This window comes from Aethalodelphis obliquidens, unplaced genomic scaffold (genome assembly GCF_003676395.1).
Source record: "Aethalodelphis obliquidens isolate GAN/ISIS:26980383/991018 unplaced genomic scaffold, ASM367639v1 scaffold39, whole genome shotgun sequence".
Taxonomy (NCBI): domain Eukaryota; kingdom Metazoa; phylum Chordata; class Mammalia; order Artiodactyla; family Delphinidae; genus Aethalodelphis; species Aethalodelphis obliquidens.
Genome location: NW_020837983.1, coordinates 6819078 through 6843080, shown reverse-complemented (window position 1 = coordinate 6843080; position 24003 = coordinate 6819078). Strand labels below are relative to the sequence as shown.

Genomic DNA, 24003 nt, shown 5'->3' with positions numbered 1-24003 from the left:
AAATATATTTGTAATAACGAATGAGGACAAGAAAAGGTGCTAGCTGGGGGTGAGGGCTACGTCTGACCAAGGAAAACACCCACTCTCCCTGGCAAGTGAGACCTTCTACTTGTGTAGTTCACAAGTACATTACAAATAATGAATTAAGTTATCCTACAGCTTCTGAAGAGCAAACTCTTTTATCTGCTTGGTTTGTATTTATATCAGCTGTGCAGAGATCTTGGGTGTTTCTACTGATCAATGCCGGTCCTCCACACTAGATATAAAACCCCAATGCCGGGCTTCCCTGGTGGCGCAGTGGTTGAGAGTCCGCCTGCCGATGCAGGGGACATGGGTTCGTGTCCCGGTCTGGGAAGATCCCACGTGCCGTGGAGCGCCTGGGCACGAGAGCCATGGCCGCTGAGCCTGCGCGTCCGGAGCCTGTGCTCCGCAGCGGGAGAGGCCACAACAGTGAGAGGCCCGTGTACCATAAAAAAACAAACAAAAAAAAAACCCCAAAAACCCAACAAAACAAAACAAAACCCCAATGCCATTTCCAAATAGGAACAATGAAACAAATGAAAGTGTTTTGCTTTGAAGTCCACTGGAATCGGTCCACGTCGGGGACAGTCTCTGAACACCGCCTCATCTCTAAGGCCCTACATGAGTCATGAATCCAGGGGAAGGAGGGCATGGACACCCATCCTTGTCCCTGTTGTCCTGGAGGACCACAGGAAGGACACTTTTTTTTTTTTTTTTTGTGGTACGCGGGCCTCTCACTGCTGGGGCCTCTCCCGTTGCGGAGCACAGGCTCCGGACGCGCAGGCCCAGCGGCTATGGCTCACGGGCCCAGCCGCTCCGTGGCATGTGGGATCTTCCCGGACTGGGGCACAAACCCCTGTCCCCTGCATCGGCAGGCAGACTCTCAACCACTGCGCCACCAGGGAAGCCCAGGAAGGACATTTTTAAAAGGAAATTAACTTAATTGGCTCTAAAAGAACTAATAAAGTCTCATTCTAAAAATAACATAATTTATTACTTCAATCCACCATAAAAAAGTTTGTTAGTTTTCAATAATCTCAGGAAGAAAACCTTAGCATTTCTGTTACTCGTTTTGTTTTAAGTAGGATGCTACGGGGGAGAAAAGGACAGCAGTGAAGATCGTTAAAGGGGTTTGAAAATAATGGTGCAGTGCTGGTCTTCATGTTACTGAGGTCTGAGAAGCAAAACGTTTTCTTCATATTCTGGATGTATAAGTCTTTTTTTTTCCCCCTGGATGTATAATTCTTCAGAATGACATTTTCACGGAAAATCTGCTAGCTTATGTGACTTCCTTTATGCTACATAGGAGAATACAAAGCAGGTAATCATGCTCAATTGACGGTCATGCTAACACAGAATTACCTCACTGTGGGAGCCGTGATGCCGCCAATAAAGAGAATTCTACACCAACTTAACGGATGACTGGCTTGGAACACAAAGATATGTTTCAGGAAGAAGGTATTCAACTCAGTCAGCTGCAAAAGAAGGAGGCGAGAGTCAACCTGGTGCTTCGTGCTAAGTCATGAACATCTACTCCTTCAATGGACGTTCTACAGCTAAAAATAACTGGTATGTTCAAAGCATTTCCAGAAGACATACCGCGTCTCTAAGGGTTGCTGCTTAAGCCCGGTAACAACCAGTACAACACAGGTACCAACCAAGCAGGGGTGCAGGGGAGGTGCTGGGTGTTGAGAGGGGCACAGGGGGCATCAGCCATCTGTTGTGTTTCCAGATTCACGTGACTGTCACCTGGCTCACGTGTGTGAGCTGCTGGGACAGTCGGGAGAGAGATGCTTTAAGAGCGAAAGGATGACAACGAATCTGTACCGTGGAACACCTCCGCAGCCCGGCAGAAATTAGGCCAGGTTGAGAAGTCTGACAGCAGGAAAGTAGGCTCTTCAATAACCAAAAGAAGCTTGAGGCGCGTGTGCGTGACTGAGAGATGACTGTGGACTCGGTCAGCTCGTGCCAGGGACCGAGCAGATCCTCAACCGAAGGCAGCTCTTAAAAGTGGGTGTGGGGTTGGTCCAGGCTTCACCTGGCAGTGGGACTGCTCCCTGAGGGTAGCGCCCAGTACCGCTCATCCCATGACCAGTCCTGGCAGCACAAAAGAGATGCCCACCGGGAAATCTGTGCTCAACGCCCAGAGGCCACTGCATTTCCCCTCCAGATTAAGCAAGGTGCAGAGATTAGGAAAGGTCACTGCTTTAAGAGCACATCACGTGGACCAGCAGGTTCATTTCAGTGACATAAAATGTGCGCCTTTCCCCACAGTGCTGAGTTTAAGGATATAAAATAAAAACGGTTCACTCATCACCACATAAGGAAAGCTGATCACTGCACCGTGCTCACCATCAAGGGGAAAGTGGGCCCAGTGGAATTCTGCTGTTCTAGGAGCACATCCCGCTCTCTCTCCTGGGCAAATCCAAATTCCTCCTAGGTCCTCGTAATAAAAGAAATGCCTTCCCTGGCATTGCCCCATAAGGTAAAACTTAATCACACTCCATTTACCTACACACTGACTTCCCCAAACCATGGTGACTATATAACTATTCACGAACACTTCTGTAGCCATAAACTCCATTTCTTGACATGGGCATTATTCTTCTCCCTCTGTGGACAAGGACAGTCTATCTTTAAAGTGACACATACCCATTTTCTCCTTATGTTGGGAGTATTTTGTGCATATGTGTTCAAAACATGTCTGATGATTCTGAAAGACCCTTCCGGTGAAAGCTGGTTTCCCTCAGCTAGTCTCCCAAAGTTGTGAAACAATTAACCTGGGACAGGAGGGACAATAAAAAAAGGCTGCCTCTGGAAAACAGAGTCGTTGGGTAATCCCTTTCCAAGACCCCTGGCTGTCTGAATCGCTTCAGTCTGCTTGGAGCGAGAGCCTCTCTCCACCGCCGACACCACTCTGGAGGGCCCAGGTCCCCAAAGGGCTCCAGTCCCCACAGGTAGCAGAGGGCTTCTGTATTTAGCGTTCTACAAATCACCCAAAGTGGTAACAGCTGAGGCACAATTTTAAAACTCAAATACTGAATTTGGACTGTAAGAAAAAGCCTTACGTTTGTTGCTGTGGTCCTGAAAACGATCATTTGAGAAGGTCATCCAATGCCTAACTCACTGGGTGATAGATGCTGAGCACAAGGTCTTTACAGGGAATTTTAATCTGTTTCCAATTTGTAATTCAAAGATCCATATTTTAAAACGTCTTCACGATGAAGCAAGACCTTAGGCGTAACAGCATCACTTTAATTCTATATGTCAGCTGCAGAATATTACATCTTCTAAAGCATCAAGCTGATAAGTAATGTCAACTAGCATGAACCCTAAATTCCCGGATGGTTTTTATTTTGTTTTCCCCTACTTCTGAGCATTTGAAGAGATACCTGCCAGATGATCATGAAAAGGTATATTCCAGCCACTCTCTGAAATGAAGATTTGGGGTCAAACCACCGAACATAGGTCCAGCTAGCAGGAGTGAACTGGAGCACGGCTCTTTTGATTTTCCCGGTGGTGGTGTGGATGTCCCTGTGAGAAGAAAACAGCTCCGGTGAAAATCCAGAGAGATAGGAGGGGGAAGAAACAAAAAACCAAAAAACTGTGAAAAATGCATTGACTATTTTACAACCAATGCTCAGAACGGAAAGATTCCTTTCTATTTGAACGTCTCTCCAACAGCGGCCTCTATTCACAGGTGATGTGCTGAGAGCAGCAGGCCAGGTGGGGAGCACCAGTGCACTGGCCACGCCAGCACAGGCCACAGTTTGTGAACTGGTGACAAAAGAAGCTGAGGTACATGACAGACAGCCACCTGGAACTAGGCCAGGAAGGACACCACTCCCACCCATGCCCCCGCCCCCAGGGTGCCCTGATAAAACAGAGAACAAGCTCCACGTGTGAGGGGACCCACAGCATTTCCTCACTCTATACCTTCCTCAATTAAGTGAACGGTTTGGAGTGACAGTGGTTTTTAATCTTTCTTGGTTTCAATCCTAGAAATCACTCAACTTCATATTCCTGTGATAGAAACAAAGAGTCCCACGTTTCACAAATGACGACATTGGGGCTCCGAGAAAGGGAATGGCTGACTCCGGCTCTCTTTGTAAACCTCAGAGTTGGGGGTAGATTCTGGTCCTCTTGTGCTAGACCAGGAGAGCCGAAATCCAAGGTCATACGATATAATAAATGGTAAAGATCTTTTAAATTCAACAGAGATGTATAGCGAGGACCTTTAGGTCGTAGACACCGTTTTAAAGTGCTGACGGCATAAGGATAAACAGGCCAGGCCTTTTGTTCTTGGGGAGGGAGAAGGGGGTTGGGAAGGGGGAGTAGAAGGAAACCAGGTTTGTTCCTTCACTCACTCACCCACCCATCAACAAGCATGCAGTGAGAAAATCTCCCAGCAAGAAGATTTGAGGCAAAAGGGCAACAAAGAAACAGAGACTATCCAAAAATAAACAAGAATGATGAAGAACCTGTATATAAAAAATGGTGAGGGCTTCCCTGGTAGCGCAGTGGTTGAGAGTCTGCCTGCTGATGCAGGGGACCGGGTTCGTGCCCCGGTCCGGGAGGATCCCACATGCCGCGGAGCGGCTGGGCCCGTGAGCCATGGCCGCTGAGCCTGCGTGTCCGGAGCCTGTGCTCCGCAACGGGAGACAACAAAAAAGGGGAAGGCCCACATACAAAAAAAAAAAAAAAAAAAAAAAAAAAAAAAATGGTGAAACTTCACGGAAAGAGGTAGAGGAAGATGGGAATAAACAGAGATACAGCGTGATGGAGAACTGGAATACTTAATGTAGTGAAAAGGTTAATCCAACCTGATCTATATACATTCATATGTTTAATGTAACTTAAGACCAACAGGACTTTTTTGTTCATTAGTTGCGCTTACATCTTGGGAACTTGACAGGATGATTCTCAAGTTGAATTTGAAGCATAAATGTATGAAAATAGGGAAGCATTATGGAGTGTTTAAGGACCCAGACGGCCTGATGTAATTTCAGACTCTACTGCTTGCTTGCTGGGTATCCTCAGGCAAATTACTACACTGAAGCCTCAGTACCTTCAACCCTAACGTGAAGAGAATGGCAGCGTCTATCCCTAGGATTGATGTAAGGCTCAAATGAGATACTGCGTATGAAGCTTGCCTGGAGCAACACCCAGCACTGCGACAGATTTTGTTACAGTATATACTGTATGAAATATATTAAAAAGTGTCCTTTCAAGTCAGTGGCCAAAGAAAGGATTATTCATGAAAGGGACAGGGAAAACCGGTTAATCAAACACAATAACGTTGCGAAATCTCCCCCTTACACCACATAACAAAATAAATTTGAGACAGAATGAATAAGTGACTTATAATTGCCAAGCCTATGGACTTTGTCCTAAGGCCCATGAGAAGCCACCACAGGGAAATGACATGACGGATGTGATGTTCCTAAGATCATTCAAGCAATGGCGGCAGAAGCCTTAGAGGGGTTAACCTGGGGACAAGGGACTAATCAATCCAGCCGTGGGAGTCTGAATTCAGGCTGAGGCATATGGATAAAAAGGAGGGGATGGATTTGAAAACTCGAAAATGATTTAGCCTTTTCTGGATCAACGCCTGAAACTGGGCTTATAATCATTTTTGAGTTCCAGTTACTAATGCATAATTTATTCCTTATCATCAGAGAACGTACTCATGTTGCGTGCTACTGAGGCAGTTATATCTACATTGTGAGAAACCGTGACTCAGGGCCCGGAGGAAGATGACTCACTTGAAGCTTGCCCAGTGGTAAGTCCTCATCTCTAAAAACCTGCAGACGACCATGCCCAGCCAGATACCACCACCGTTGCACAGCAGGATGTCCAGGATGACTTGGTCCCACCAGCACTCGGCAAAATTGGGCAGAAGATGCATGAAGAAAAGCTGAGAAACACAAGCGATGATGAAAAAACAAACGTGAAAAAAACAAACCTGGGGTACCACGCAGAAAGGTAACTTTCCTTTTAATAGTACATTCTCTTAGCAAAACTTGCTGATGTTTTAGGTTTTCCTGCTGTATTAAAAAAAAAAAACAACCAAGGTCTGTAATCAGATTCTTGTTTATTTTGTGGATGGTTCGCAAATACTGCTAATCCAAACAGCTCCTCTTTTTTTGGACACAGGGCTTTAAAGAAATGATAACCCATCTTGAACAATACTACCAGTAAATTACCTTGGCTAATGACAACATGACACGGACCCAGAAGAGAGAAGAGAGCAAAGTGTTCCTAACTGTCTACAGAGCACTGGCAGAATCCTCAAAATTAGCAGCTTGAGAATTTAAGCTGTGTATTTTAGAAACGGTCTATAGATATCTGAGAAAAACAGTAAGTAAGTGGTAAATTAGCTTAATAGGAAATCCCACACTAACTGATTTGCAGCGATAATCTTTTATTAAGTGCCTACGATGTACAAGGTGGTGAGATAAAATGGATCAAGGTTCTTGATCTTAAGGGCAGAGGCCAGACGCTTATTCAGAACACAAAATCAGGTATGCTGTGGCAAGTGTTACAATGGTGACATAAATTGGGACACTGAGAGATTCATTTGGATAGACGGCAATGGCGGTAGACTTCTGGAAGGAAGACAGGGTGGAGTGGGATCATTAAGGACAGGAATGAGTGATTTCAAGAGATGGAGATGAAGTGAGGACATTCCAAAAAAAGGGCGCAGTGAGATCAAGGGTGGAACAGAAGTCTTTTACGGAAATAGTTTTGTCCAAAACAAAGGACCCGTCGGCTGTATCAAGCAGCATGGGGTGCTGTGGGAAGGCCCGCTTTAAGGAGGTCTGAAATTACAAAGACAACGCCTGACAGTTCTCTGGAAAGGGGCAACCCCATGATTATAAACCTCTGAAGTAATATAATAAATGCTACAAGTTAAAACTATTCATGAAAGCGTCACATAGATTGTAAAAGAATACAAATATTGTACGAGGAGTTTGCCTTCCTGATGTGCCTGCTTCCGAGGAGATACTGAACAGCTGCCGCATGTGACAGCGAGGGGCTGTGTGCTGGCCCCCAGCGATCCACGTACCACCCGGGACTGCATTCCCAGGTCCAAGCCGTGACATGGAGCATTAACTCACACGGGGCAGAGAGAAACTTCTGCAGAAGCCAACGACAGATGTGCTGAAATAATACTGGTTAGGGGATGTGGAGGACGTACGTCCGCCCGAGGAGCCTTTCTGGAAAGTACCGGATTCGGGGGTGAGACAGCCCAGGCAGAGCGGAGTCAGAGACCTGGAAGGAGCCACATTTGTTCACTCCCTGGGGATTCGGGAGCGTGTGCCTGTATGTGTGAGGCAGAGTGCTGGGGTCTGGGACTGGGCAGACACGGGCCCTGTCCTCTTGAGGCATAACGTTTAGCAGCAAAGAAAACATCTATCAAGTATTTAACCTATGCTGAGTGTTTCAGAGGAGAAGAGCCAGGTGCTCTATTTCCAGGTGTACAAACATGAGCCCAGCCAGTGCAGGGAGCAGGGCAGAGAGGGAGGAACTCAGAGGCAGGCTCCGTGGGAGGAAAGGACACAGCATCTTTGAAGTGAAGAATGCAAAGCTGGCTGGAGCAGAGGGCAGGTGAGAGGGTTCAAGGAGGCTGGGGAGGTGGGCTGGGCCAGCGAACACCAGGCCTCAGAGGCTGGTTCAGAAGCCACCTGGATTTTGTCTTAAGAGCAACGGACCAACAGGGAAGAGTTTTCAATAGAAGGAGGTGATCGGGCTGAGGGGTGAAAGGTTCACTTTGGCAAAAGATAGTGTGCAGGGAGGAGATGGGAAATTCAGATGAGAGGGGAGAGTGCAGCAGAGGGATGAACTGGAGAGGTGTTGAGAAAAGAGCCACCAGGAAAAGGGAGGCGCAAGAGGCCCAGTGGGCGGGGGTGGGGGGGCAGGGGAGGAAGAAAGGGAGGCTGAGGAAGGCCAAGTGCCCTGCACAGGTCTCATGGCGGTGAGGTCCTGAAGATGCCTGCAAGTTAGAGGGAGCCCGTGGTACGAGGGCAGGAGCACGGGCTGTGTTCCCCGTCAAGCACCCCTGGATCCACTCCTGGCTCTGAGCTCTGGTTCCCATCGGTACACTGGGAATACATACTGCCCTTCTGGGTTATGGTGAAGATTCAGGATGATGTATGAGCAGTGCTGGGCACTGTTATGGGTTGAATTGTTCTCCCTCAAAAATCCATACGATGGAAGTCGTAAGCTCCAGGACCTTATAATGTGAGCTTATTTGCAAATGCAGTCACTGCAGATGTAATAGTTGAGAAGGGGTCGTTACTGGAGGAAGTCGGTCCCTAATCCAACATGACTGGTGTCCTTATGAAAAGAATGCCATGTGAACGCATGCAGGGAGAAGGCCACGTGAAGATGGAGGCGGAGACTATGGTGATCTACAAGCCAAGGAACACCAAAGATGACCAGCAAACCATGAGCAGAGGCCTAAGAGAGGCTTGGGACAGGTTCTGAAGGAACCAACCCTGCCCACACCCTGAACTAGGGCTTCTAGCCTCGGGGCCATGAGAGGAACACTAATAGAAGCGAATATCTAACTGGCATGCTTTGCTAAAGGTTAGGGTCAGGACAACGACAGGCATGAAGAAATAACTGTGCACACGGCCAAATTCTGTCCCCGGGAATGCTTAAGAATAACATAATAACTGAACAATAAATGAACCAGTTCCCAAAATATCATATTGGTAATAGTTTTTCAAGAATATATCTCTTTCATTCATTGAATGAGACAAACTTTTGATGACCGTGATATTTGAGCTACACTGGGAATCCGTTTTTAAGTGACACAATGTCCTGGATGGCCTCATAATTCCCAAACACCACAATTCTATTTAACTGGAAACTAGTTAGTGGGTAAACTACCTATTAGCTTCTTAGCAGATGTCCTCATTGCCACTCAATTATCTTGCTTAGGATTTTAACTTCATTCTTTAGCTTGATTCCATTTGTTTCTCTTTAAGACCTGTGAGACAGAGCAGGCCTTAAGTTGACAAGGAGTTTCTCTGTTTGTTTGACAAAGGTATAAAATATCCCTTGGGGATTTAAACAGTTTTGTACCACAGGAGCTGCAGAATGGATTACTTGACTCTTAACTGATGGACTATCTTCTTCCTGCATATAAACTGTCCACACTGTAGCATCTAGATAGCAGCCCACACCCCCTTCTTACCTCAGTCAGCTCCCAGGTAATACTGATTGTCCAGCAGAGACCATAACTACGGATCAGCAAGGCCTTCATAGCCCAGCCCCAGAAATGTCCAAAGGCAAATATATCAAAATGGCTGATAATCCTCTCCCAGGTGATAACATGGCAGTTCACAGCATACTCCTGTTTAAAATAATAAGGAAATAATTAGTAATACTCTAGAAATCAACTTGCTTCCAGGATTTGGAAAATAAAAAGAACTGGTATGATCTTGATAATTAATATATGTCCTACCCAATAAAAAGTTTTGGTAACTGAAGTTGCTTGAGGAAAAATGGACAAGTATTAGAGTTTATACACCAGAATTGCTTTGCTCTGAATTGCAAAAGCTTGGTTAAAGTGGGAAGCAAAACCATTTTACAAAGGCTTAACCCATCTTAAAGAAGTGGTATCGGGACTTCCCTGGTGGCTTAGTGGTTAAGAATCCACCTGCCAATGCAGGGGACACGGGTTCAAGCCCTGGTCCGGGAAGATGCTACATGCCGCGGAGCAACTAAGCCTATGCACCACAACTACTGAGCCTGCATGCCACAACTACTGAGCCCGTGTGCCTAGAGCCCGCGCTCCGCAACAAGAGAAGCCACTGCAACAAAGAGTAGCCCCCACTTGCCGCAACTAGAGAAAGCCCGTATGCAGCAACGAAGACCCAACGCAGCCAAAAATTAAAAAAAAAAAAAAGATAAATAAATAAATAAATTTATTTAAAAAAAAAAGTAGTGGTATCATATAGCCCATGTCACTTGCTCATAGGGCAACTGTGTTAAAGCCATGAACAAAAACATAAATAGAATCCCAACAAATAAAGAATAACTAGAAACCCAATAGGTTCAGAAATTTTAAAACGCATCTCTAAATACCATGGAGTAAAAAAGAAATCATAACAGGAATTTAAAATATATTCAGTATTAAATGACAATGAAAACATTACACATCGAAATGATGAGATGCAGTTAAGCAGAAGTTAGAGGAAAATACAAAGCCTTAAACGTTTTTATTAGGAAAGAAGGAAAGCTGAAACATCCAACTTCAGAAATTAGAAGAAAACAGAATTACTCTTCCACCCAAAACTGTAGCAAATATTACATAATTTAAATATTAAAACATTATAAAGCTTTGAAGAATTTAGGTTCCACTTCTAACCTTTTCATTTTTAATATATTTTAAAGTAATTTTAAATCAACTTCCTTATACTCCTGTGTTTATTATGAAGTAGTTATCACATGACAACATTTCTCAGGAAGCTCTACGTTTCACATTCTTTTTTCCCCAAATTAATCTGATAGGAAGGAGTTAAGATTTCAGCCAGCTGACGGAATACCTATAAAGTATAATATTTTCAAATTTTAGAAGCAATACTTTCTGAGGGAGCCAAAAGAGCACCATGGTGCTCCTCTGTCTCTTCTGAAACCTACCGCATCAGACTTCTGAAGCCTTTCTCAGACCTAATCCATTTTAATTTGCAAAGCTCAAAGGACATTTTTAAAAATTGTATTTTTTTGAGAAACATTCTGATGTGGTATTATGATGTGTAAGTGGGAAATCTAGAGAAAAGAGGAAAAAAATCAATAGGGGTGAGTCAAGATAAGGCTTAAAAAGACCAAACTGCACTGCAATGAGATGAAAGTTCTCCTTCCAGGCTCTGGAGCACATGCCTGTTCCACGAATCACAGACGGACAGAGAGACCCTTGGGCTAAAGCAGTAACACGTTAGGTTAAGGACAGCTTAAAGGTTAAGGAGAGCTTAAGGCTCAGTCAACCCCAAATTCCTCACCCACCCTATCCTCTTATTTACTCCAGAGTGGGCTGCTTAGGGTTAGATAAGAAAGGGCTAAGTTCTGTTTTCAGAAATCTGTTCTTAAGGGGATCATAGGTTGAAGACCACTTTGGAGGCCTTTCTACTGCCCTCTAAGAGAATATTTATGTGTTCAACAAATGTAAAGGCACTTTGAAACCCATAAAGAGCCAGGTGTGTCTACTGGCATATAATTATTATGAACAAATCTGCCAATAATCACATCTGGAAGATCCCGAGATCCTGGTGCTGGGAGGGATGCAGGACACCGTGGTCTAATGCAGACGGGGAGCAGCACACGCAGGCACGAACCCCTGGAAGCGGGAGGACAAGGCATGAAATGAGGACACAGAGGTGGGGAAGCCAAGTCTGGGGAGGTGGAAGTAAGCAGTAAGTAAGGACAGATTCTGCCCACCTCCCAACTGGTAGATCACTCACCTGGGTGGCTCCACCCTCTCCCTTGCTTGCCTGACACTTAACCAAACACCAAGTCCTATTCATTTTACCTCCCCAAGTGTTTTTTCCTCCGTCTATCCCACCACCACTGTTATTTCTTGCTTAGATGCCTGCAGTAGCTTTCTAAAACTATGAAACGTACACATGATGCTCTGATAAGCACCTGACTGCCCAGCTCCAGCTGAAGACTGCAGATTTTAACTCATCTCTCTGTAATCGACTCTCTACATACAAAATGACTTTGCAGATCACAAATCAGACCATTTTGGGTGTGTGTGTGTTTGGGTGGGGGGGTGTGTGTCTGGGAAGACAGCCTTCCCAGTGTGGAAGGATCTCTGGGCCTCCTGCCCTGCTCTCTCGCTCCTTCCTCCCTGGGGAAGGTGGTAACCTTGAGAACACATGTATTCCACCCTCTTTAGGGTCCTCTCTTTGGAAATTATTTGCCCACAGACAGCACAGGTTCCCATCTGCTCTTTCAACCTTGGAGGAAGTTTTGTGAGTCAGGCTCTGTCTTGTGGGAAGAAGCCCGTGGTTGTCCAATGGGACAGGGGAGCAGAGGCCTAATTCGGGGCAGGGGATTAGCACTAGTGGCCCAGGTCTAAAGCCATCTGCTTCACTGAGCTTCAACCAGGAAGAAATCAGCTGATCCTGTGCATCTTTCTTCCCCAGTTTCAACACTGGACTGGAGATGGGCGTAATGTTTACTGACCCACTAAAGCACCAATGGAGATCGTGTACCTCCTCTGCTTATAAACCTTCAGGGTCTTTTATTACATTCACAGTGTAATCCTAACTCCTCACCAATGTCTCCCCAGCCTCAGGAACTGCCCTCCTCTGCCTCTAATTCCTCCTCTCCTTCACTCTTGACTGATCCCAGCTCCCAAGCTGGGGCTTCCATGCAGGCTGTTTCTTCTTCCTGAATAATGGCCTCGGCCCCCTACTCCCACTTTGCTTGGCTAATTCCCACTCATGTTTTAGTTGTCAACCTAGATATCAGCTCTTACAGAGGCATTCCCTGACCTCCCAGACTAGATTGGGGTTCTTTTATAAGTTCTAATAGCACCCATATCTTTTTCTTTATCGCACTGCACTGTATACTGAAATCATTATGCTTTCATTCTTATTTTTTTTAGCTGTTTTAATTTTTTTATTGGAGAATAGTTGCTTTACGATGTTAGTTTCTGCTGTACAGTGAAGTAAATCAGCCATATGTATACATATATCCCCTCTTTCTTTTTTTTTTTTTTTGCGGTATGTGGGCCTCTCACTGTTGTGGCCTCTCCCGTTGCGGAGCACAGGCTCCGGACGCGCAGGCCCAGCGGCCATGGCTCACGGGCCCAGCCGCTCCGTGGCATGTGGGATCTTCCCGGACCGGGGCACGAACCCGTGTCCCCTGCATCAGCAGGCGGACTCTCAACCACTGTGCCACCAGGGAAGCCCTCCCCTCCTTCTTGACCTCACTCTCCCAACCCGATCCCACCAATGCAGGTGGTCACAGAGCACCGAGCTGAGTTCCCTGTGCTACACAGCAGGTTCCCACTAGCTATCAATTTTCCAAATGGTAGTGTGTATGTGTCAATCCTAATCTCCCAATTCGTCCCACCACCTACTGCCTCAGGCCCCCTGTGTCCACACATCTATTTTCTACATCTGCATCTCTATTCCTGCCCTGCAAATAGGGTCATCTGTACCATTTTTCTAGATTCCACATATATGCGTTAATATATGATATTTATTTTTTTCCTTCTGACTTTCTTCACTCTGTATGACAGACTCTAAAAATCACATCTCTAAAAATGACCCAATTTCATTCCTTTCTATGGCTGAGTAATATTCCATATATAGGTACCACATCTTCTTTATCCATTCCCCTGCCATTGGACATTTAGGTTGCTTCCATGTCCTGGCTATTGTAGATAGTGCTGCAATGAACACTGGGGTGCATGTGCCCTTTTGAATTATGGTTTTCTCAGGGTATATGCCCAGTAGTGGGATTGCTGGGTCACATGGTAGTTCTATTTTTAGTTTTTTAAGGAGCCTCCATACTGTTCTCCACAGTGGCTGTATCACTTGCATCCTTGCGATAAACCCCACTTGATCATGGTGTATGATCCTTTTAATGTGTTGTTGGATTCTGTTTGCTAGTATTTTGTTGAGGATTTTTGCATCGATGTTCATCAGTGATATTGGCCTGTCGTTTTCTTTTTTTGTGATATCTTTGTCTGGTTTTGGTATCAGGGTGATGGTGGTCTCGTAGAATGAGTTTGGGAGTGTTTCTCTCTCTGCAACTTTTTGGAAGAGTTTGAGAAGGTGTTAGCTCTTCTCTAAATGTTTGATAGAATTTGCCTGTGAAGCCATCTGGCCCTGGATGTTTGTTTGTTGGAAGATTTTTAAACATAGTTTCAATTTCATTACTTGGGATTCGTCTGTTTATATTTTCTATTTCTTCCTGGTTCAATTTTGGAAGGTTGTACCTTTCTAAGAATTTGTCCATTTCTTCCAGGTTGTCCATTTGATTGGCATATAGTTGCTTGTAGTAGTCTCTTATGATCTTTTGTATTTCTGTGGTGTCAGTTGTAATTTCTTCTTTTTCATTTCTAATTTTACTGATTGGAGTCCTGTCCCTTCTTTTATTGATGAGTCTGGCTAAAGTTTTATCAATTTTGTTTATCTTCTCAAAGAACCAACTTTTAGTTCTATTGATCTTTGCTATTGTTTTCTATTTCATTTATTTCTGCTCTGATATTTATGATTTCTTTCCTTCTACTAACTTTGGTTTTTTTTTTTTTATCTTTTTCTCTAGTTGCTTCAGGTGTAAAGTTAGATTGTTTGAGGTTTTTCTTGTTTCTTGAGGTGAGACTAAATTGCTATAAACTTCCCTCTTAGAAGTGCTTTTGCTGTGTCCCATAGGTTTTGGGTCATCATGTTTTCACTGTCATTTGTTTCTAGGTGTTTTTTTAAATTTCCTCTTTGATTTCTTCAGTGATCTCTTGGTTATTTAGTAGCATATTGTTTAGCCTCCATGTGTTTGTGTTTTTTACAGTTTTTTTGCTGTAACTGATATCTAGTCTCACAGCATCATGGTCGGAAAAGATGCTTGATACAATTTCGATTTTCTTAAACTTACCAAGGCTTGATTTGTAATCCAAGATGTGATCTATCCTGGAGAATGTTCCATGTGCACTTGAGAAGAAAGTGTATTCTGCTGCTTTCAGGTGGAATGCCCTATAAATATCAACTAAGTCTATCTGGTCTACTGCATAATTTAAAGCTTGTATTCCCTTATTTATTTTCTGTCTGGATAATCTGTCCATTGGTGTAAGTGAGGTGTTAAAGTCCCCCACTATTATTGTGTTAGTGTCGATTTCCTCTTTTCTGGCTGTTAGCAGTTGCCTTATGTATTGAGGTGTTCCTATGTTGGGTGCATATATATTTATAATTGTTATATCTTCTTCTTGGATTGATCCTTTGATCATTATGTAGTGTCCTTCCTTGTCTCTTGTAACATTCTTTATTTTAAAGTCTATTTTATGTGATATGAGTATTGCTATTCCAGCTTTCTTTTGATTTCCATTTGCATGGAATATCTTTTTCCACCCCCTCACTTTCAGGCTCTGTGTCCCTAGGTCTGAAGTGGGTCTCTTGTAGACAGCATATATATGGGTCTTGTTTTTGTATCCATTCAGCAAGGCTGTGTCTTTTGGTTGCAGCATTTAATCCATTCACGTTTAAGGTAATTATCGATATGTACGTTCCTATGACCATTTTCTTAATTGTTTTGGGTTTGTTTTTGTAGGTCCTTTTCTTCTCTTGTGTTTCCCACTTAGAGAAGTTCCTTTAGCATTTGCTGTAGAGCTGGTTTGGTGGTGCTGAATTCTCTTAGCTTTTGCTTGTCTGTAAAGCTTTTGATTTCTCTGTTGAATCTGAATGAGATCCTTGCTGGGTAGAGTAATCTTGGTTATAGGTTTTTCCCTTTCATCACTTTAAGTATATCCTGCCACTCCCTCTGGCCTGCAGAATTTCTACTGAAAAGTCAGCTGATAACCTTCTGGGGATTTCCTTGTATGTTATGTGTTGATTTCCCTTGCTGTTTTTAATATTTTTTCTTTGAATTTAAATTTTGTTAGTTTGATTAATATGTGTCTCAGCTATGTTTCTCCTTGGGTTTATCCTATATGGGACTCTCTGTGCTTCCTGGACTTGGGTGGCTATTTCCTTCCCCATGTCAGAGAAGTTTTCAACTATAATCTCTTCAAATATTTTCTCAAACCCTTTCTCTTTCTTTTCTTCTTCTGGGGTCCCTGTAATTCAAATGTTGGTGCGTTTAACATTGTTCCAGATGTCTCTGAGATTGTCCTCATTTCTTTTCATTCTTTTTTCTTTCTTCTGCTCCTCCACAGTTATTTCCACCATTCCATCTTCAGGCTCACTTATTTGCTCCAGATTTGCTATATTTTCTGCCTTAGTTATTCTGCTATTGATTCCTTCAAGTGTATTTTTCATTTCAGTTATTGTGTTGTTCATCACTTTTTGTTTGTTCTTTAGTTCTTCTAGGTCCTTGTTAAACATTTCTTGTATTTTCTTGATCCGTGCCTCCATTCTATTTCCGAGATTTGGGATCATCTTTACTATCATTACTCTGAATTCTTTTTCAGGTAGGTTGCCTATTTCCTCTTCATTTATTTGGTCTTGTAGGTTTTTACCTTGCTCCTTCTTCTGTAACATATATTTTTGTTGTCTCATTTTTTTTGATGGGTGGGGCTGCATCCTGTCTTGCTGGTTGTTTGGCCTGAGGCATCCAGCACTGGAGTTTGCAGGCAGTTGGGTGGAGCCGGGTTTTGGTGCCGCGATGAGGACCTCCAGGAGAGCTCACACCGAGTAATATTCTCTGGGCCTGAAGTTCTCTGTTAGTCCAGGGGTTTGGACTCAGTACTTCTCTCACAGGAGTTCAGGCCCAACCCCCGGCCTGGGAACCAAGACCCCACCGCAAGCCACACAGTGCCACAAAAAAAAACAAGAAATGGGCAACAAACAAAAAGGAGCAGAACAATAACAAAGAAAAAAAAATAAAATAAAGTTACAAAGATAAAACATATATTAGAAAAGATAAAAATAAGAATGAAACAAGAACAAAACAGGACCACAACAGAAAAAAAAAAAAGGCCAGAAGAGGCTCTGGGGGGCAGGGCTTAGGCTCAGGACCTCCGCGGCCAGAGGCGACCCTGGAGGGCAGAGTTTCAGGCCTGGGGCCAAGCAGGCGGGGGAGCCGCTGGCTGCGTTCCCCTCCGATCCCCCAACCCCCCGAAGGTCTCTCCCTGTCCGCGCTGATTCCCTCGCCGTGAGTGGGCCTTTCCGAGCGTGGGAACCCCTCCCCTCCCCCACATTGTGCTTTCTTGATTCTAGGACACATCTTTTTCACATTTAGCATTTTGAGAATTTGGTGGATATTTCAACATATTACAATGTTTGGTGCACATATAATATAAGGTTTCCCTTTTCCCCTTCCCAAAGTCATACTTGTGATTGATGGTGCATCTTACAATTGAGGCTGACCTCCTGACCCTACGATCAAGCTTAACGTTATAAAAGAGAGACACCTAGACACCGTGTGGCTCTTAGTGTGATACACAGCACCATATATGAGCAGCCCTGCCTCGGAAACTGGACTGGAATCTGGACCCCATCCAGCCTCTACATCTAACTTCCGTTTATAGAAAATACAGGGGGACAGAGAGATACGTTAATGACACCCTGGAAATGCAAGCTACAAAATCCAGACTCGAGAAGCTCCATAAAATAAACAATGTGGCTTCTTTGACAAACAAACCTCCGACATTGAAAAACGGTATGGAGGGACTGCAGATTAAGAGCTGCAACAAAGGCAATATGGGGACCTTGTCTGGATCCTAATTTGTACAAATCAACTGTAAAAAAACTTTACGAGGTGACTGGGGAAACGTGAACGCTGCATACTGTTACCTTGAAGCGACTGAAAACGGCATTGTGGTTATGTTAAAAAAAAATCCATATATTTGGATATAATGTCTGATAACAATGCAAGATATGTGTGTGTTGGCGGCGGGGGGAGGGTGGAATGAAAGAAGATTGGGCCTGTGTTGATAAAATTTTAAAAAATTATTGGAGTTGTCTTAGACAACTCTCTTAGAAAAAGAGCCAATGATAATTTGTTTAATTTGCCTTCTTGTAGAGTCTAAGCTCCAAGGGGAGAGGGAGCGATTGGGCCTACCCTGTTCCCCACCACCACCAGCACAGTGTCTAGCATGTAGGAAAAGCTCAGTGAGTATTTACTAAACGGAAGACGGCTGCTCCAGACCACCCAATCTCCAATTCAGATGTGCTCACAAAGCTTGTCTGACGCTTAGAACACATTGTTTTTTTTTTTTTTTGCGGTACATGGGCCTCTCACCGTTGTGGCCTGTCCTTCTGCAGAGCATAGGCTCCAGACGCGCAGGCTCAGTGGCCATGGCTCACAGGCCAAGCCGCCCCGCGGCATCTGGGATCTTCCCGGACCAGGGCACGAACCCGTGTCCCCTGCATCGGCAGGCGGACTCTCAACCACTGCGCCACCAGGGAAGCCCTTATTTTTGAATAGAATAAATATTTAGGAACATAGCAAAGTTTCCAATTATACAAAAGACTGCCTCTAACAGGATTTCAATGACTGCCTCCCCAACTCCAAGTTATAATGTTAATTTTAAGGGAAAAGGGAGTCTGAATTTCAATGTGCGATACCAGGCACGGACTAGAGCCTGGTATCAGGATTAGAAATAGGTGGCAGCTGAAGGAATGGGGAAGGCAGAGGGCTCCTGCAGCCAGGCAACTAAAGGCTTCTGTCTTGCATAAAGGCGCTCTCCTTACCACAGGTTCTAACAAGGAAATGCGTTTCTCTAGAGCCATCAATGAACAGATCCTTAGAACTGTAAAAGATTCCTTTAAGGAAGTAAAAAGTGATAAGGGATTGGAGATGAAGACTGAGGCTGGTCTACCACCACCTGGAACTGCAGAAGTTGAAAACAGCTTCGGGTTTTGTTTGGCAAGAAAGAATTAGCCAATCCCTGAAAACTAGTTTTAAATGCCGGTTTCAGCTCCTTTGGGGCTGTAATTGTGACAATCGGATGTCCCTGTGATGTCAAATTCCTAAGGAAGGTAGATGTCAAAGTATTATTAGATTCAACCTCCCCCCACTGACTGTGAGAACAAGACTGAGAGACACAACAGCAAATCCACCTGAAGTTAGTTTACTTCATAATATGTCCAATTTTGCTTAAAGACCCGGGAAACTTGCGGGGAGAAATATAATCTGGGATATCCTTCTCCCAATCCATATTGTAAGATGCCTGTGAGTGTCAAACACTTGTTATTGTAATAACTATATGCTTGAGGCACCGGCCTGAGGGGAAATGTAGGTTTGGGACCCAGAGGGATCTTATATTAAGCTTCTATTTCCTCCTTGGTAAAATGGAGGCATTAACATATAGACTGTAATATAAAGCACCCAGCACACTACCTGGCAGAGCAGACAGTCCACAATCAGCAACTGCTGTCAGCCTCACTGTAACTGTCATCATCAGCATCATTAGAAGCTGTACATCACCCTGTACCGTTCTCTTTCTCAGAGGAAGAAACTCCAAGACAGACTTTTCTCCTTGACACTTTTAAATAATTTTTGGCATTCCTATTTTTGTCTTTAGCTTGTCCTTTATAAAAGATAAAGATAAAATCTGGAAACACCATTCCAAGAAGGGTCTGACCAACCTCAACTATGCTGGAATGATCACTTCTTGGACTGTTTATTAAGTCCCGCTGTATTGCTTTTTTGTTTGTTAAACAAGGACCCATCTACGGTCCAAATGCCTGTTCTCCTTTTCTGATCATCACTAGGTGTTTCTTCAATCTGTACTAAATGTTAGGCACTTTAAAAAGTAAAAAAGGAAAGGAACTGTATTACAGTATAAAATAGTCTCTTCACTAGAAGTCAAAGTACAGAGTAGTTTTAGCCAAGAAAGAAAGTATTTATTGTCATTTAATAAAAATAATGAATGAAATGGCCTCCGTCATTACGAATGGCACCTTCATGGCAAGCAGGTGGGAAGAATCACAGCATCAGGGCTGGGGTCAGGGAGCAGAGGGGTCAAGGGTGACACTGACACAGCAGGTGCAGCTGCGTCAGAGGACCTGGTGTGTGCGAGGCATCGCGTTAGGCCTTCGTTTAGCTCACAATAAACTTCCAAGATAAGTATTATTTCACTTTACAAAAGAGGGAATAGGCTATAAGTTTGTAGCCCAAGGTCCTACAGCTTACAAGTGTCAGAGGCTCAATTCCCACCCACGGCTGCCAGATGATAATATTCACATCTTCCTACCACCCCCTTTGGGCCAAGAGAGGATTCATTTCCCTGGACTGTACCATTCATGGAACCACGCACGGCACCAACCTGCCCAGAGACCTGGTGTTTAGATACCTATGTAGGAAATATGGAGAAGGACCAACTTAAAATATGAAGTCAATTACCTGCTATACCCAAGAGTCAACCAGTTTCTCTAAGACACAGCAGACAAGTACGTACCATGATATCTGCTTCCCTTGTGGCGTATCGAAGGTTCGGATCTAGCCAGTACATCAGGGATTTAACCTGCTCAAAGTTCAGGAAGAGCAGGAACACCAGGAACAGGAAGTAGAGCACGCTGAGCCCTGAGGGAAACAGAAACATCCTCAAGTCGGGGAGAGAGCCGGTGTCAGACGCACAACACACACTGGGCTCAAACTGCTCATGGCCCAAAGCGCACACTGGTGCTGTAACATGGGCTGTGGAGACCCCTGTGACAAGCTGCTGGTCTTTCCTTTTTTGTTTTTTTTTGCGGTACGCGGGCCTCTCACTGCTGTGGCCTCTCCCGTTGCGGAGCACAGGCTCCCGACGCGCAGGCTCAGCGTCCATGGCTCACGGGCCCAGCTGCTCCGTGGCATGTGGTATCTTCCCGGACCGGGGCACGAACCCGCGTCCCCTGCATCGGCAGGTGGACTCTCAACCACTGCGCCACCAGGGAAGCCCTGGTCTTTCCTTTGATGAGAGTCTGACATATGGTCCTAGTTCAGACCGAGAGGAGTCAGTAACCCTCTCTGAGAAGAGGATGCCGATGCTCTCATCAGCATCAGGAGTGGCAGACCATGGGCGAGAGCGTGGAGGAGTAGGCGTGGCCTTCAGGCAGGCAGAGGCGAGCAGGCAGGTCCCTGCAATGAGGTCTAGGAGCCAGCACGTGGCTGGGTGCTGGCAAAGAGGGGCACGGAGCAAGGCGGCTATGAAGCGACGGTCGGGGCTCGGGGCCACGGCGAAGACTGCAGGCTTGATCTTAAGTCAAAGAAGGAGCACCTGGGCTTCCCTGGTGGCGCAGTGGGTGAGAGTCCGCCTGCCGATGCAGGGGACACGGGTTCGTGCCCCGGTCCGGGAAGATCCCCCATGCCGCGGAGCGGCTGGGCCCGTGAGCCATGGCCGCTGAGCCTGCGCGTCCGGAGCCTGTGTTCCTCAATGGGAGAGGCCACAACAGTGAGAGGCCCGCGTACCGCAAAAAAAAAAAAGGAAAGAAGGAGCACCTGACGGGTTTCAAATGGGGAAATAAGATGATGTAGGTAACATTTCAGGAAGTGGACTCTGGTCACTGGGTGGCGAGTAGACCGGAGATGGGTGAAGCCAGGCAGACAGGCCAGTTTGGGGTAGGGACAGACAGGTGTGGAGGCAAGAGGTGGCCCAGGGTCACTCATCCCCATCTTACACCCCACCTCAGTCCCTGCGGGCATCACATCACTGTCACATCATGTCATAATTGGTATCCTAATAATCACCCCATATCATTTAGAAAAGACAGTTAATAATCTACTTTAAGAAGGCAAAAGCCTGTAAAGACATTTTAGAAAGACTTGAGAACCAGCCACCAGTGGTTTCGTCACTTCTTTTCCTGCTAGAATGAAAATGCGTATGTAGGACATCTAGACGCTGTGATACAAATGACCTTGGACCACAGTACCCCATCCAAAGTGGGCTGGCACCATTCCCAGGGAGCTGCTCCAGAGGAGAGAATGTCCGTGGCTGAAATTCTCCATAGCGGCTATAGCACAGGCCTTCAGATGGGGCCTCTCCCGGTCCTCGGGGAGCTCGGGGGGCCTGAGAGTAGCACGGCTGACTCAGTCATGCATCCCGGGGCCCAGGGCTCAAGCTTATATGATTACCTTCTTATATATTAGGTACCAGCTACCTTTACAGATTTTCACTTCAAACACCCCCCACTACACCCTTTTGAAATAATTATTTTAAGACAGAAAGAAGGTGTTTGTGGAGCAGAAGGCTCTTAACCTAGAGTTCACAGTTGGTCTTCAACATCGCTGAAGCCCCGGATATAATACACAGAACTCTGTGTGTGTGTGTGTGTGTGTGTGTGTGTGTGAGAGAGAGAGAGAGAGAGAGAGAGAGAGAGAGAGAGAGAGAGAGAGAGAGAGAGAGAGAGAGAGAGAGAGAGAGAGCATGTGTGTACTGCGAAAGGGTCTATAGTTCTCATCAGGTTATCCAAGTGTTCCATGATCCCAGGGAAGAAATAAAACTGCTCATGACTCATGATGAACCATTTGAAATCTGAAAAACTCAGGCGTAGCCAACTAGCTAAAAAGGACATAACTTCAAGCAGCAATATTAAGTTCATGAGCTATAAGTATAACGCACCCAGGACTGTCTTTTAAGAAATGTAAATGAATCATGCACTTCTCTGCAAAAAAAAAAAATAAAATCCTCCCATGACTTCCTTCTGCCCTTCCCAAGCTGTGTGGGGTCCCATCTGTGCCCAACTCTGCCTCTCTCACTACTCCCAGGCCTGCTACCCTCCGGCCACACTGACTGGGGACACACACTTCTAGCTGGGGACCCCTTTGACAGTCTTGCCTTAGCCTGGCCTTCCTCCCCGCATCTTTGCCTAGATCCTTCTTTACAGGCGGGTTTCTGCTTAAGCACACTTCCTTCAAGCCACCCCTCACCTGAAAGTGAAAGCGGCTACTTAGTCACTAGTGCCTCTTGTGGTTTTAATAAACTTCCTAGCGCTCCGTGACATCAGCTATTTTTTGATTACTGATTTGTTTCACAGTGTGTTTGCTATAGCTGCCCTCCCTGCCGGGGGCCCCTCCACCTGCAGCCTCCGGGCCAGAGCAGCCGCCCACGCAGAAGGACTTGGTGAACACCTGCTGAGCGAACGACCAAGATTCATGACTAAATTCAAAGAGATCTGCCTATAATCTCTGAAGGGTGAAAAATAAACAAACTTGAGCCAAATGTCCATTTTTCGGTCCTTTTGCATAAGATTAAATTTTCTGAACCTTGTATAACTTATTTGACGATTATTTAGGTAAGATGAAGCCAATATCTGAAGTTCTGAAGATATGCTTTAAATCCACTCAAGTGGTTTTACTCTTTGGACTAGAAATCAAGTAACCATAAGAGATCCAACGTTTATATGAGATGCTTATCACTAAACCTTAGTTCAAATCAGGGCTCTTTGCTAAGACTTCTCTTTCTCTAAGCTCTTTCCCATTCACAACACTGGGGAGTTTGCTGGGGTTTCAGTCCCTCCTGGAGGCTGATGAGACAAACGTGCTCATACGATGCACGTGAGCTTGCACCAGCGAATAGCAACGTCAGGAAGAACAAGCCACACTCCCTCGTGTCAAATCCTGTGCATTAACAGACAACAGCATGGGGGCGGGGTGGTGACAGGGGTAGGGGTGGGGGCTTGAAACAGTTCACGTGTATGAGAATTTCAGCTGTCACCAGCACTTTTTTGTGGCAGAGCATTTTAATAAAAAATTGATATCAGGAACACCAAAAAGTAAAAAGTTATTAAGTTTTACAGTAGAGTGGTAAGGAAAACTGCTATAATATACAGAAAAAGATTTGCTTCAAGTAGAATGGATTTTTAAACCGACTAATGGGTAACTCACCGAAAACCATTCGCCACAAGGCCGGATGAGGTCGAGTAAACGGACCTGCAGAGATAACATTACAAGGTCAGACAGACTGCTTTCAAACCAAGACTAAAACAAAGACAGTGATGCTGATCTCCACAGAGATAAAGGGTTAAAAAAAGCTCTCCACTGTTAAATTTTTTTTTCTACATAAATACTCTGGGGTCAAAGTCTAAGTTGAAATGTTTTATCCACATTGTAACAACCACTCCCCACAATTGTAACAGGCATCAATCTCAACAGAGGCTTTTTTTCTTTTTTTAAGCTTAACTCAGATCATAATTTCCCGTGGACACAATGTTATAACAGCGAGTAGGTCACCAGGCCAGCCTTTAACTGTATGTAATACTTACTAGACATTAACAAGAAACCTCACAGTCCCCCAGGAGCTACTGGACATCGTGTGTGTGTGTGTGTGTGTGTGTGTGTGTGTGTGTGTGTGTGTGTGTGTGTGTGTGTGTGTGTGTGTGTGTG

General features: G+C 45.0%; 1 protein-coding gene across 7 annotated transcripts in view; it reads right to left on the bottom strand.

Annotated features, from left to right (window-relative positions):
- Positions 1-24003, bottom strand: part of PTDSS1 (phosphatidylserine synthase 1) — a 67951-nt gene that overhangs the window by 20812 nt on the left and 23136 nt on the right. For all 7 annotated transcript variants that reach the window (XM_027131453.1, XM_027131450.1, XM_027131447.1 and 4 more), the window contains 6 exons: positions 23506-23550; positions 20099-20223; positions 9227-9385; positions 5787-5938; positions 3414-3555; positions 1384-1496 (listed from right to left, as the gene is read on the bottom strand). In XM_027131453.1, the coding sequence (XP_026987254.1) occupies positions 1384-1496; positions 3414-3555; positions 5787-5938; positions 9227-9385; positions 20099-20223; positions 23506-23550 (736 nt within the window). The remainder of the gene's footprint in view (positions 1-1383; positions 1497-3413; positions 3556-5786; positions 5939-9226; positions 9386-20098; positions 20224-23505; positions 23551-24003) is intronic.